Consider the following 13,246-nt stretch of genomic DNA (forward strand, 5'->3'; position numbering starts at 1 on the left):
CATCTGTTGTCACACTCCTAACCCCCTTTTATGCCATTATTTGTCATATATATTTTTATATGCTGTAAGTCTCAGTATAATTTAAAATTATTATTTTATGCAATTATCTTTTAAATCAGTTAGGAAAAGTAAACAAAATACTTATATTCTCTAATTACCTTCACGATCTCATTACCAGTGCTTTTTGTTTCTTTGTGTGGATTTGAGTTTCCTTCTGGGGGTGTCATTTCTTTTCAGCCCAAGGAACATCCTTTAGTCTTTTTTTCAAGAAACAGGCCTGCTAGCAGTGAAGTTTCTCAGCATTTATGTGTTCGGTAATGTATTTTCCCTGATAGTTTTGCTGGTGTAGAATTCTCTACTGGCAGTTTTATTTCTCTCAGAACTTAGCTTTTGTCATCCCATTACCTTCTGGTGTTCATTGTTTATGATAGAGGTCAACCATTGATATTATTATGATTCCCTTATTCATGATAAATCATTTTTCTGTTGCTGGTTTCACAGTTTTCTCTCTGTCTTTGGCTTTCAGTGGTTTAACTAGGATGTATCTTACTATCGTTTTAATTTGAGAAATTCAATTTGGTTCTTTTTAATGTAATTTCTCTCTTTGATTTGATAGTCTCTGATGAATCATTGTCACCATACTTTTCTTTACTCTTTTAAACATGGTTTTCTTTAACTCTTGAACATTTATAATTACTTCTTTGCCATCCTCACCTCTTAATTCCAGTATATGAGTGCTCTCAGAAATGGATTCTGTTGACTGTTTTTTTCTACTCCTGTGTATGAGTCACATTTTTCTGTTTCCTTGCATATCTCATACTTCTTTGTAGAAAACTTGGCATTTTAAATAATACATTGTTGCAACTCTGGATTCTGATCTCCCTCCTTGCCACAGGATGGTGGTGTTGGTGGTTGTTTTTATTTGTTTACTCATTATAGTAACTTGCCTGAACTAATTCTGTGGAGTATGTTTCCACTGTCATGTGCAGCTTTTTTATTTTTGTTTTTTTTTATGTTTTAATATTTAAGCATGGCTTGGTTCCTGGTGGTTGTCCCTGCATCAGCATAGCTTAGTGGTCAGCCATTGATTAGTCAGAGGTTACGTTTCAGTGCCTTGTGCTGACAAGGCTCTACCCTTTGCCATTGGATCTCTGTGTAGATTTGGGGAATACTTTCAAAATTCAGATACTTTAGAAGTCTGCCCATTTTTTAAACTTTGTTTCTGATCTTAGAAGACATTGACTTTTTCAACATGAGGCATACTGTTACATGTACGTTTTTTATACATACATACCTGTATGCTTTTATAGATGTCCTTTATCAGATTGAAGAAATTTCCTTCTAGCTTGCTGGGGTTTTAACATGAATGAGTACTGAATTTCGTCAGAATCTTTTTTTGCGTCTTTTGTGATGATCATACAGTTTTCCTTTTGTTTTTCTACCAATGAAATAAGTTGCATTGATTAATTTTCAAATGTTAAACCAACTTCAGTTTCCTGGGATTAATATCACTTAATCATGATATTATATTATTTTTTTATATATTATTAGATTTGACTTAATATTTTTACGGAACTCTGTATCTGTGTTACTGAAGGATATTGTTATGTATGTATTTCCTTGTAATGTCCTCATCAGGTTTAGGTATAGGAGTTATATTGGTCTTGTGAACTAAATGGGCAAAACATTCACTCTTGTTCTATTCTTTGAAAGAGTTGGTATACAGTTATGATGATTTCCTCTCTATATATTTGGCAGAATTCATCAGTGAAGCCACTTGGACCACAGTTTTCTCTATGGCAAGATTTTAAATTACAGATTCAATTTCCTTGTGAGGCTATTCTTATTATTAAACTATTTCTTGCCTCAGTTTTGAAATTTTGGGTTTTTCAAGTGTTTTGTGTATTTCATGTAAGTTGTCCAATTTATTGGTATAGAGTTGAGTATAAAATTCCCCATAAACCTTTCAAAGTCTAAATGATCTGTGGTGATGCCCCTTTCTTTATTCCTGATATTGGTAATTTGCATTTTCTTTATTTTTTTCTTTATTATTTCTTGCTAGGGGTTTAATTTTTAAAATGACTTCAAAGAACCAACTTCTGGCTTTGTTAATATTTTGTATTTTTTCTGTTTTCCATTTCATTGATTAAAAAAAAATAAATTTATTTATTTTTGGCTGCATTGGGTCTTTGTTTCTGCACACGGGCTTTGTCTAGTTGCAGCGAACGGGAGCTACTCTTCATTGCGGTGTGTGGGTTTCTCATTGTGGTGGCTTGTCTGTTGCGGAGCACGGGCTCCAGGCACGTGGGCTTCAGTAGTTGTGGCTCATGGGCTCCAGAGCGCAGGCTCAGTAGTTGTGGCGCACGCGGGCTTAGTTGCTCCACGGCATGTGGGATCTTCCCAGACCAGGGTTCAAACCTGTGTCCCCTGCCTTGGCAGGCAGATTCTTAACCACTGTGCCACCAGGGAAACCCCCATTTCATTGATTCCTACTTTTCCTTTCTTCTACTTACTCTGGGTATAATCTGTAACTTTTTGAGGTAGAGCCTTAGATCATTGATTTTAAACCTTCCTAAGAAGTTTTCAAATATATGCATTGAGAGATATGAATTTCCCTCTTATGACTGCTCTATTTGCATCCCCCTGTTTTTTTGTGTATCATGTTTTTAGTTTCATTCACTTCAGAGATTTTCTAATTTCCTTTATTTTAGAATTGTGTTTAGTTTCCAAATATTTGAGGATTTTCTAGTTAACTTTTTGTTATTGATTTCTAGTTTCATTTCTTTGAGGACAAAGGATATGCTCTATATAATTTCAGTACTTGAAATTTATTGAGACTTGTTATACTCTTTTTTTTTCTTACCGTTTTATTGAGATATAACTGCCCTACCATACTGTGTAAGATTGAGATCCAGTATAATGATTTGACTTACATACATTATGAAATGATTACCACAGTAAGTTTAGTGAACATCCATTGTCTCCGATAGATACAAAATAGAACAGAAAAAAATTTTTTTTCTTGGGATAAGAACTTTCAGGATTTACTCTCTTATCAACTTTCATGTATAATATACATCAGTGTTAATTAAATTAATCATGTTGTATACATTACATCCCTAGTACTTAATCTTATTATTGGAAGTTTGTACCTTTTGACTACCTTCATCCAATTTCCCCTTCCCCCAGTCTCCACCTCCAGTAACCACAAAACTGATCTCCTTTTTTATTAGTTTGTTTCTTTGATTTTTGAAGTGTAATTTACCTACAGCACTATATTAGTTCCAGGTGCACAACATAAGTGTTTTGAAATTTCTGTACATTACAAAACAATCACCACGATAAGTCTAGTTACTGTCTGTCACCATTCAAAGATATTACATTATTATTGACTATATTTCCCATGCTGAATTTCATTCCTTTGACTCATTTATTTTGTGCCTGGAACTTTGTACGTCTTAATCTTCCTCACCTGTTTTACTCATCCTCCTCTCCCTTCTGGCAACCACCTGCTTGTTCTCTGTATCTTTGACTCTGTTTCTGATTTGTTATGTTTGTTCATTTGTTTTGTTTTAGATTCCACATATAAGTGAAATCATACAGTATTTGTCTTTCTCTGACTTATTTCACATTGCATAGTACCCTTCAAGTCCATCCATGTTGTTGCAAATGGCAAGATTTCAATCTTTTTTTATGGTTTCCATTGTATATATATACTACATATTTATGCATTCATCTGTCAATGGGCACTTAGGTTGCTTCTGTAGTTTGGCTATTGTGATTAATGCTTCAATGAAAATAGAGGTGCATATATCTTTTTGAATTAGTGTTTTTGTTTTCCTCAGAAAAATACCCAGGAGTAGAATTGCTGGAACGCATGGTAGTTCTAGTTTTAATTTTTTGAGGAATGTCCATAATGTTTTCCATAGTTTTCTGTAGCTGTACCAATTTACATTCCCATCAACAGTGTTCCAGAGTTCCCCTTTATCCATTTCTTTGCCAGCATTTCTTATTTGTTGTCTTTTTGATAACAGCCAACTGACGGATGTGAAGTGATATCTCATTGTAATTTTGATTTGCATTTCCCTGATAATTAGTGATATTGAGCATCTTTTTATGTGTATGTTGGCCATCTGTATGTCTTCTTTGGAAAAAATGCCTGTTCAGGTCCTCTGCCCATATTTTTAATTGGGTTGTTTAGTTTTTTTTGATGTTGAGTTGTATGAGGTCTTTGTATATTTTAGATAGTAACCCCGTACATGTATATTGTTTGAAAGTGTCTTATTTTTCTTACGTTTCCCTTGCCTGCAGAGACATATCCAAAAAATATTGCTAAGACTGATGTCAAAGGGCGTACTGCCTATGTTTTCTTATAGGAGTTTTATGGTTTCAGGTCTTAAATTTAACTCTTTAATCCATTTTGAGTCTCTTTTTGTGTATGGTGTGAGAAAGTAGTTCAGTTTGATTCTTTTGCATGTAGCTGTCCAGTTTTCCCAACACTATTTATTGAAGAGGCTGTCTTTTCCGGGTTGTATATTCTTGCCTTCTTTATTGTAGATTAATGGACCATATAAGTGTGACTTCATTTCTGGGCTGTCTGTTCTGTTCCATTGATCTTTGTGTCTGTTTTTGTGCCAGTACTTTACTTTTTTGGTTACTGTAGCTTTGTAGTATAGTTTGAAATCAGAGCATGATACCTCCCACTTTGTTCTTCTTTCTCAGGATAGCTTTGGCTATTCTGCGTTTTGTGTTTCCATACAAATTTTAGGATTTTTTTTCTAGTTTTGTGAAAAATGCCATTGGTATTTTGATAAGAATTGCATTGAATCTGTAGATTGCCTTGGATAGTATGGTCATTTTAATAATATTAATTCTTCCAATCCATGAGCATGGTATCTTTCCATTTGTTTGTGTCACCTTTGATTTCTTTCATCAGTGTCTTATAGTTTTCCAAATATAGGTCTTTAACTGCCTTAGTTAGATTTATTCCTAGGTATTTCATTCTTTTTGATGTAATTGTTAATGGGATTATTTTTTAATTTCTCTGATAGTTTGTTATTAGTGTATAGAAATACATTTCTGCATATTAATCTTGTATCCTGAAATTTTACTGAATTCATTGATGAGTTCTAGTAGTTTTTTGGTGGCATCTTTCGGATTTTCTACATATAGTATTGTGACATTTACAAACAGTGACAGTTTTAATTTTTCCTTTCCAATCTGGATTCCTTTTATTTCTTTTTCTTGTCTAATTGCTATGACTAGGACTTCCAATACTATGTTGCATAAAAGTGGCAAGAGTGGGCATTTTTGTCTTATTCCTGATCTTAAAGAAAATGCTTTCAGCTTTTCACTGTTGAGTATGATGTTGGCTGTAGATTGGTCATATGTGGTGTTTATTATGTTGAGGTATGTTCCCTCTAGACCCAATGTTGAACATTTTTATCATAAATTGATGAATTTTATCAGAAGCTTTTTCTGCATCTTTTGAGATCATATAATTCTTATTCTTCAGTTTGTTAATGTGGTGTATCACATTGATTGCTATGCAGATATTGAACCATTCTTGCATCCCTGGGATAGATCCCACCTGATCATGGTGTGTGGTCCTTTTAATGTATTGTTGAATTTGCTTTGCTTACATTTTGTAGAGGATTTTTGCTTCTATGTTCATCAGTGATATTTGCCTGTAATTTTCTTTTTTTGTAGTGTCTGTCTGGTTTGGTATCAAGGTGATGCTGGCCTTGTAGAATGAGTTGGGAAGCATTCTTTCCTGTTTAATTTTTTGGAATACTTTGAGAAGGATAGGCATTAGTTCCTTTTTAAATGTTCTGTGGAATTCACCTGTGAAGCCCACTGGTCCTGGACTTCTGTTTGTTGGGAGTTTTAAAATTAATAATTATAATTAGTCTGTTTGTATTTCTTCCTCACTCAATCTTGGAAGATTGTACATTTCTAGGAATTTATCCATTTCTTCTAGATTGTCCGTCTTATTGGCATGTAATTGTTTGTAGTAATCTCTTACAGTCCTCTTATTTCTGAGGTTTCATTTGTAACTTCTTTTTCATTTCTGATTTTGTTTATTTGGGTCCTCTCTCTTTTTTTCCTTGATGAGTCTGACTATAGATTTATCTTTTCAAAGAACCAGCTCTAAGTTTCATTGATCTTTTCTATTGTTTTTTAGTCTCTATTTCATTAATTTACACTCTGATCTTTATGACTTCTTTCCTTCTAACTTTGGGTTTTGTTTGTTTTTCATTTTCTGCTTCCTTCAGGTGTAAGTTTAGGTTGTTTGAGATTTTTCTTGTTTCCTGAGGTAGGCATATATCACTATAAATTTCCTTCTTAGCACTACTTTTGCTGTGTCTTACAGATTTTTGGATTGTATGTTTCCATTTTCTTTTGTCTCCAAGCATTTTTTTTTTATTTCCTCTTTGATTTCTTCCATGACCCCATTGGGTTTTACTAGCATATTGTTTAGCCTCCATGTTTTGTGTTTTTTGCAGTTTTTTTCTTATAGTTGATTTCTTGTCTCATAGTACTGTGGTATGAGACTAGAGTTATCTTAAACTGTCCTCATTTTAAAAAATTTCTCTTTCTTTTTTCTGTTCAACTTGGGTGATTTCAACTACTCTGTCTTCCAGATCACCTGTCTGTTCCTCTGTATCATCTAATCTGTTGATTCCTTCTAGTGTATTTTTTAGTTTCAGTTACTATTTGGTTCTCTTTATATTTTCTATCTCTTCTTAAACTTCTCACTGTGGCCATTCTTTCCCTGAGTTTGTTGAGCTTCTTTATGATCATTACCTTGAACTCTTTACTGGGTAGGTTGCTTTTCTCCACTTCACTTAGTTCTTCTCCTGGGATTTTATCTTTTCTTTTGTTTGGAACATGCTCCTTTGTCACCTCCTTTTGTTTACCTAATTTTCTGTGTTTATTTCTGTGAATTAGGTAGGTTGGTTACGTTTTTGATCTTGGAGGAGTAGGCTTGTGTAGGAGACATCCTATGGTGCCCAGCAGCACCAGAGTTATATGATCTAGGGATGCCCCTGTGGGCATGTTGGTAGGCAGGGCTGTCCCTGTCCCAGTTGGCTACCAGGCCTTGCCTCATGCAGAGGCTGTTGGCCACTGGTGGGCAAGGCTAGATCCCAGAGTGGCCAACTGAGTGGCCCTGGGGTTTCCTGAGGCTTATCTCAGCCTGCTGGTGGGTGGTGCCTGGTCCCGGTGCAGTTGACTTTGGGGCCTTGGGGGGCCTTGTACTGCTGTCTGCAGGTGCTGGCAAGTCCCGGTACTGGTACTGGCTTGCTAGTATGTGGAGCAAGGGCCTTGAAACTCCTGGGGCTGGTGCCAGCCTGCTTGTGGGCAGAGCTGGATCCCAGTATGGTCGGCTGTAGGGCCTGGGGTCCCGGGGCTGGTTCCAGTCCATTGGTAGGTGGTGCCAGGTCCTTGTGTGGCTGACTACAGGGCCGTGGGTCCAGGACTGGTCTCAGCCTGCTGGTAGTCAGGGTCATTTCCTCATGTAACTGGCTTGTCAGTGTGGGAGGTCCCAGGACAGTGGCCAACCTGCTGGTGGGTGGGACCGTGTCCCGGTGCAGATAGTCTAGACACCAAAATGGCCCTTGCCAGCACCTGTGTCCTCGTGGCTCCCATAAATGGCTGCCACCATCATCTATGTCCCCAGGGGGAGTTCTGGTGGCCTCCTGCCTCTCTGGCAGGCTTCTCCAAGTTCAACAAGTGGGACTGACCTAGGCTCCTTTCAAAGTACTCCCTCTGTGCTGGGTCTAAGAGCATGTGAGATTTTGCTTGTGTTGTTTAAGAGCAGAGTTTCTGTTTCCTACAGCCCTCTAGCTCTGTCTTATGCAAGTCCCACTGGCCTTCAAAGTCAGATGTTATGGAGGCTTATCTTCTGGTGTAATAGTGGGCTGGGGAGCCCAGTGTGGGGCTTGGACCCATCACTCCTTGGGGAGAACCTCTGCACTTGTGATTGTCCTCCCTTTTGTATGTCACCTATCTGGGGATGTGGGTCTTAACTATACTGTGTCTCTGCCCCTCCTACCCATCTCATTGTAGTTCCTTCTTGATAACTTTAGTTGTGGAAAATTTTTTCTTCTAGTCTTCAGGTCCTTCTCATCGTTAGTTCCTCTGTAAGTAGTTGTAATTTTGGTGTACCTGTGGGAGGAGGTGAGCTCCAGGTGTTTCTTCTCTGCCATGTTGGCCACTCTGTTATATATAATCTTTTTGTTGTTATTGTTTATATTCTGAATATACTTGAGTGCATTCAGCATTTGGATGATGTTTCTGTAAATATCACTCAGGTTTGAGATGGTTGAATAGTGTTGTTCAAAATTTCTATATTCTTATTAATTACTTTTGTCTCCTTGCTGTATCAATTGTGGAGAGCAGTTTGTTAAAATCTACAACTACAGGTATGATTGTCTATTTCTTCTTTTAGTTTTGCCAGTTTTTGCTTAATGAATTTTGAAGTTCTGTTATTAGATGCATGCATATTTACTATCATTAAGTCTCTCTTTTGGATTGATCCTCTTATCATTATGCATTGTCCCTCTTTTTCCCCAGTAACACTATTTGTCTTAAAGTTTACTTTTGGCATGATATCTTTTTTTGTTTTTTTTTCTTCTTTTTTAGCGGTACGCAGGCCTCTCACTGTTGTGGCCTCTCCCATTGCGGAGCACAGGCTCCGGACGCGCAGGCTCAGCAGCCATGGCTCACAGGCCTAGCCGCTCCGCGGCATGTGGGATCTTCCCGGACCGGGGCACAAACCCGTGTCCCCTGCATTGGCAGGCGGACTCTCAACCACTGTGCCACCAGGGAAGCCTGGCATGATGTCTTTTTATTTTATTCTTCCAATCCCTTTACTTTCAGTGTATCTGTATCTTTATATTTCACATTGCTTCTTGTCAACATGATATAACTGTGTCTTATTATAGACTGACCATCTGCATTTAAAGGCTGACAGTCTGCCTTTTAATTAGAGAATTTAGTCCACTTCCATTTCGTATGATTACTAATATGGTTGTGATAATTCCACCATCTTGTTATTTGTTTTCTGTTTATTCCATTTGATCTTTGTTCCTTTGCTTTTCCTTTCCTGCTTCCACTGTTTTCCTCTCTTATTGGCTTTTTAGATATATTTCTTGATATTATTAGTGGTTAATTTAGAGTTGTCCAATATGGTAGCCACTAGCCACATTAAAATTAAGTTTAAAATTCAATTCATCATTGCATTAGCTACATTTCAGGTGCCCAGTAGCCACATGTCCCCATTACTGGATTAGGCAATACAGATTACTGAAGAAAGTTCTATTAGACAGCTCTCTAGAGATTATGATCAGGATTTATTTTGGTCAAAATTACCCCAGGTCAAGTGTGAAAAGAGCAATATTCTAGTCACAAGATGTGTGTTTTTGTTGCGTGTCTACTTCTGGTTAGTTTTGTATCTGTAGGCAAATGTCCCACTGCTCTTAGCCTCAGTTTTCTTTTCTAAAATGTGGGGATAATAATTCCTGCTTTTTCTGCTTCATGGAGTGCTTGTGGAAAAGAAAACTATAAAATGGTAACATTCTTTATAAAAGTCAAAGCAGTTTTCAAAAAAAAAAATTAACTGATTGACTACTTTCTGTGTTTTGTTTGCTTTTTTAGGCTGCTGACAGAACTGGAGTCTCCTTCTTGGTGGCCCTTTAGCTTCAAGCTTTGGAAGATGCCATCAGAAACAAAGCCCAAGTGGGACGCCTCAATGGCTAGTTCCAAAGCTTTGGGAAAAGAAGGGATAGTAATCAAAATTCCTGCTGTTATTTCCCAAAAAACAGAATCTCATGTTAAACCAGGAAGGCTCACCGTCCTTGTTTCTGGATTGGAAATCCACAACTCAGATTCTTTGCTCATGCACAGATTCGAAAGAGAAGAAGTAGATGACATCAAGGTTCATACACCTTATGAAATTAGCATCCGCCAGCGGTTCATTGGGAAGCCAGATATAGCTTATCGTTTGATCTCTGCCAAGATGCCGGAGGTTATCCCCATTTTGGAAGTGCAGTTCAGCAAGAAGATCGAGTTTTTAGAAGATGCCTTGATGCTCAGAAGCACTAGAACCTCTCCCCTAGCAGAGAAGGGCTACTCAGTCTGGCATGCAGGTGAGTGATCATCAAAACAGTCTGTGCGCAAGACCTCTAAAGTCACAGTCAAACTCAACACACCCATGGTGCGTTACCATGATGCATCACATAGAGCAACTGCCGGTTTCAGCTCACTAGTGACTACGTATTTGTTTGTAAATAAAAATAATTTCACACCATTTTCCTTAGTACTTGCCATCTGAATCTCAAATCACTCAGGTTTATCATATACTTGAGAGCTGTGCCTTTTCAAATATGTCAGAAATAGTTTTGGTGATGCTTTCAGAACAAAGGAAAGCTCCAAGTTAGATGTTTTCACCTCTTTCCTCTGTTTGATTTGAGAACCAACACTTTAGGGTCTTAACTGGCATCATCCCCACCTGCTCTGGTGTGTCTCCAGTCCCTTCCCCTGACCCAGCATCACACTCGTTTTTCTTGGCACTTAATTGAGGTATTCCCAGCCTACCTTCCAGATGTGCATTTGGATATCAGAATTCTTGAAAACTATGCAGCACAGTTTTTGTGTGTTTTTTTTTTTACCATCCCAGAAATATTGTGAAACCCTTGCTTTTCTTGGCATTGTGGCTGCAGTATCCTCTTTTAGGTCTCTGTGGGGCATAGAGGGTATAGCTGAGTTTGGCCTGAGGTTCGAGTGTGGGTGGCAGGACATGTGGATATGTCCCCAGGTCCCAGCCTCCTCCCTAGCATAGAATAAGTTGGTGGTATCTGACTTCTCAGTTTTGCCATTCTGACGGATGTCAAGTGGTATCTTAAAGGTATTTTTATTTTTTTGATTGATTGTGAGGTGGAGCGTCTGACACCTTTTAGTTGCTTTTTGGTCCCACAGATTTTGCTCTGTGGGTTGCTTGTTCTGTTTTGTTTTGTTTTGTTTTCCTACTGGGCTTTTTTTTTTTTTCCTCTCTGATTTGCAGGAGTTCATTATTCATTCTAGATATTCATCCCTTGTTGACTTTAGAAGCTACCAATACTTTTCCTAGACTGTCAGCTTCCATTACAGAAATCTTTAATTTTGCTGTGGTCAGATTTACCATTTTTCCCCTTAAGTTTATTTTTGAGCCCTGCTTAAGGAATCCCAAAGTCATAAAATATTCTAATACTAGCATTATAGGTGTCATTACTTGTATGTTATAGTGATTTTTCTAACAAGTAATAGTCTTTTCTTATTATCTTCGATTGCTAGAGTTTGTTTAAAGTAAGAGATATGTTTGTTACTATTCCAGTTCCTTTTCTTTTTTCCTCTTAAGTGATTGATTTCAATTCCAATATGTAATCTGTTTCCCTAACATATGAATATTTTGATGTTATTCTAGATGACTTCAAGTTTCAAAAAGAAATTACTTGATAATAGATCTGGTTCCATAAGTATCAAAATGTTGGAAATGTTAATGTAAAAACTTAATTTAGAAACTTACTTTCTTAATATAGAAACTTACATTTCCAGATTTTTCTTTGGCCCCTCATTCAAGGCAGGATTCAGAAGCTGGCCCATAAAAGGGCCAAGAAGGGTACACTGTACCAGCCAACATAAGATCCTGACTAGAAGGGCCCTTCAGGAAAGGCCATTTGCAAGCTCAGCTGGGTAGCCTCTCTGATACCCGAAGTCTCTGAGTCCCCCTCACTGCTGTTTTCCTCTGGAAGGAGCCTCAGCAGTGAGAGGGAGGAGGCCCTGGCTGGTGGGACCAGATGCAGAGCACCATGGGCTGTTGGTTCTGACAATGCTGTTGGAGAATCCCTCTGTGCTAGGCGTGGTGCCAGGTACCCACAGTCCTGAAAACAATCCTTCTTCTTATGGAGCTCTACCACATTCATGGGTTTTATGTTAGGCATGGTGGTTTCAGAGAGAGAACACAGCATAGAATGTTACAAATGAGATGGCATATCTGAGCATGTCACGTGTGTCACAGAAAGTCACACTGTACAAGTGAGAAGAGTGCAAGCTTGCTGTGCCTTGCTGTCATGGAGGGTGGGTCCCGAGGAAGATGGGATGGTAAGCTCTGACTCCAAGCATACAGGTGGCAGATGGGGCTAGAGAGGAGGGAGTGAGTGCCAGGGCCTCTGCAGCCATAATCACTGCAGGAAGCTGAGTGAGTGCAAATTCTTCAGGGCCACCCATCAGGAAGGGGAAAATGAACCTCTTGTGCACAAGCTGAGGCTGCTGACCAGAGGCTGAACGTCCTTCTCCTCAGGGAAGCTGCAGATATACTTTTAAGGTTGTTCAGCTGATTGAACCAGGCCCACTGGATTGTCTAGGACAGGCTCCCTTCACTAAAGTCAACTGACTGATAGCCTTCACCACGTCTACAAATACCTTCCCAGTAACACCTAGATTAGGGTTGGATTGAATAACTGGGGACTATGGCCTCACCCATCACAGTAACGGATTGTATATGTATGGAATGAGCTGAGCCGCATCCACAGTGACAGATGGGTTTTCATCTCAGTGCTAACTTTAGCCTGTGGGTAGGATCCCTACAGTGTGTCTGAGTCTGGACTGAGCATGAAGTGCCATCCTCCCCTAGTGAAGTCTCCCTGCATAGGTGAGGCAGGTGTACCTGTGGATTTGGAGAGGTACAGGTGACAAGGAGTTATGTTTGGAAGAAGCCGGCATGCTGAGTTCACTAAGCAAGATGGTATCTCATTTGCTTGGAACTTCACAGTAATCCTGCACAAGCCCAGCAATGAGAACTTACTTCTCATTGTTACCTCTCTTGTTGTTGTATCTGTCAGCGCTTCTGTTTTTACTGTTCTGCGCTGGAAACTACAGAAACAGTGGAGGTAGAAACCATGACTTTGACATCTCAGAAACATATTTCTCTCCTCGATGAGCTGTTTTGGTAAATTGTGTGGCCAGAAGGTGGCGGTCTAGTAACAGGGGACCAGTGTTAGGAACCAGTGTCCTAGAAGAACTTTCCAGAGACCTCTGTAGTAATGTATAGAGTAGACAGGTTGAGGGTCTGGGGTGGCCAGGCCGGGACTGGGGGAGGAAGAGAGTCTCCTGGGCTTCAAGGGCTGGAAATGATACAGGTGGGCAGATCCCACCTTAAGGAAGAGCAGTTGCAAATTGCTGTTTTTCTGGGTAGTATCTTTAAAAT

General features: G+C 38.8%; 1 protein-coding gene across 4 annotated transcripts in view; it reads left to right on the forward strand.

The window, feature by feature from the left end:
* The window catches only part of SNAP47 (synaptosome associated protein 47), a 69,229-nt gene that overhangs the window by 28,063 nt on the left and 27,920 nt on the right, over positions 1 to 13,246 (forward strand). For all 4 annotated transcript variants that reach the window (XR_003682782.2, XM_028498355.2, XM_055080249.1 and 1 more), the window contains exon 3: positions 9,661 to 10,151. Coding sequence is in view for 3 of the 4 variants with exons in the window: in XM_028498355.2 (XP_028354156.1) it covers positions 9,661 to 10,151 (491 nt within the window). In the remaining variant the exon portion in view is untranslated. The remainder of the gene's footprint in view (positions 1 to 9,660; positions 10,152 to 13,246) is intronic.

Source organism: Physeter macrocephalus, chromosome 2 (genome assembly GCF_002837175.3).
Source record: "Physeter macrocephalus isolate SW-GA chromosome 2, ASM283717v5, whole genome shotgun sequence".
In the NCBI taxonomy this organism is placed as follows: Eukaryota; Metazoa; Chordata; class Mammalia; order Artiodactyla; family Physeteridae; genus Physeter; species Physeter macrocephalus.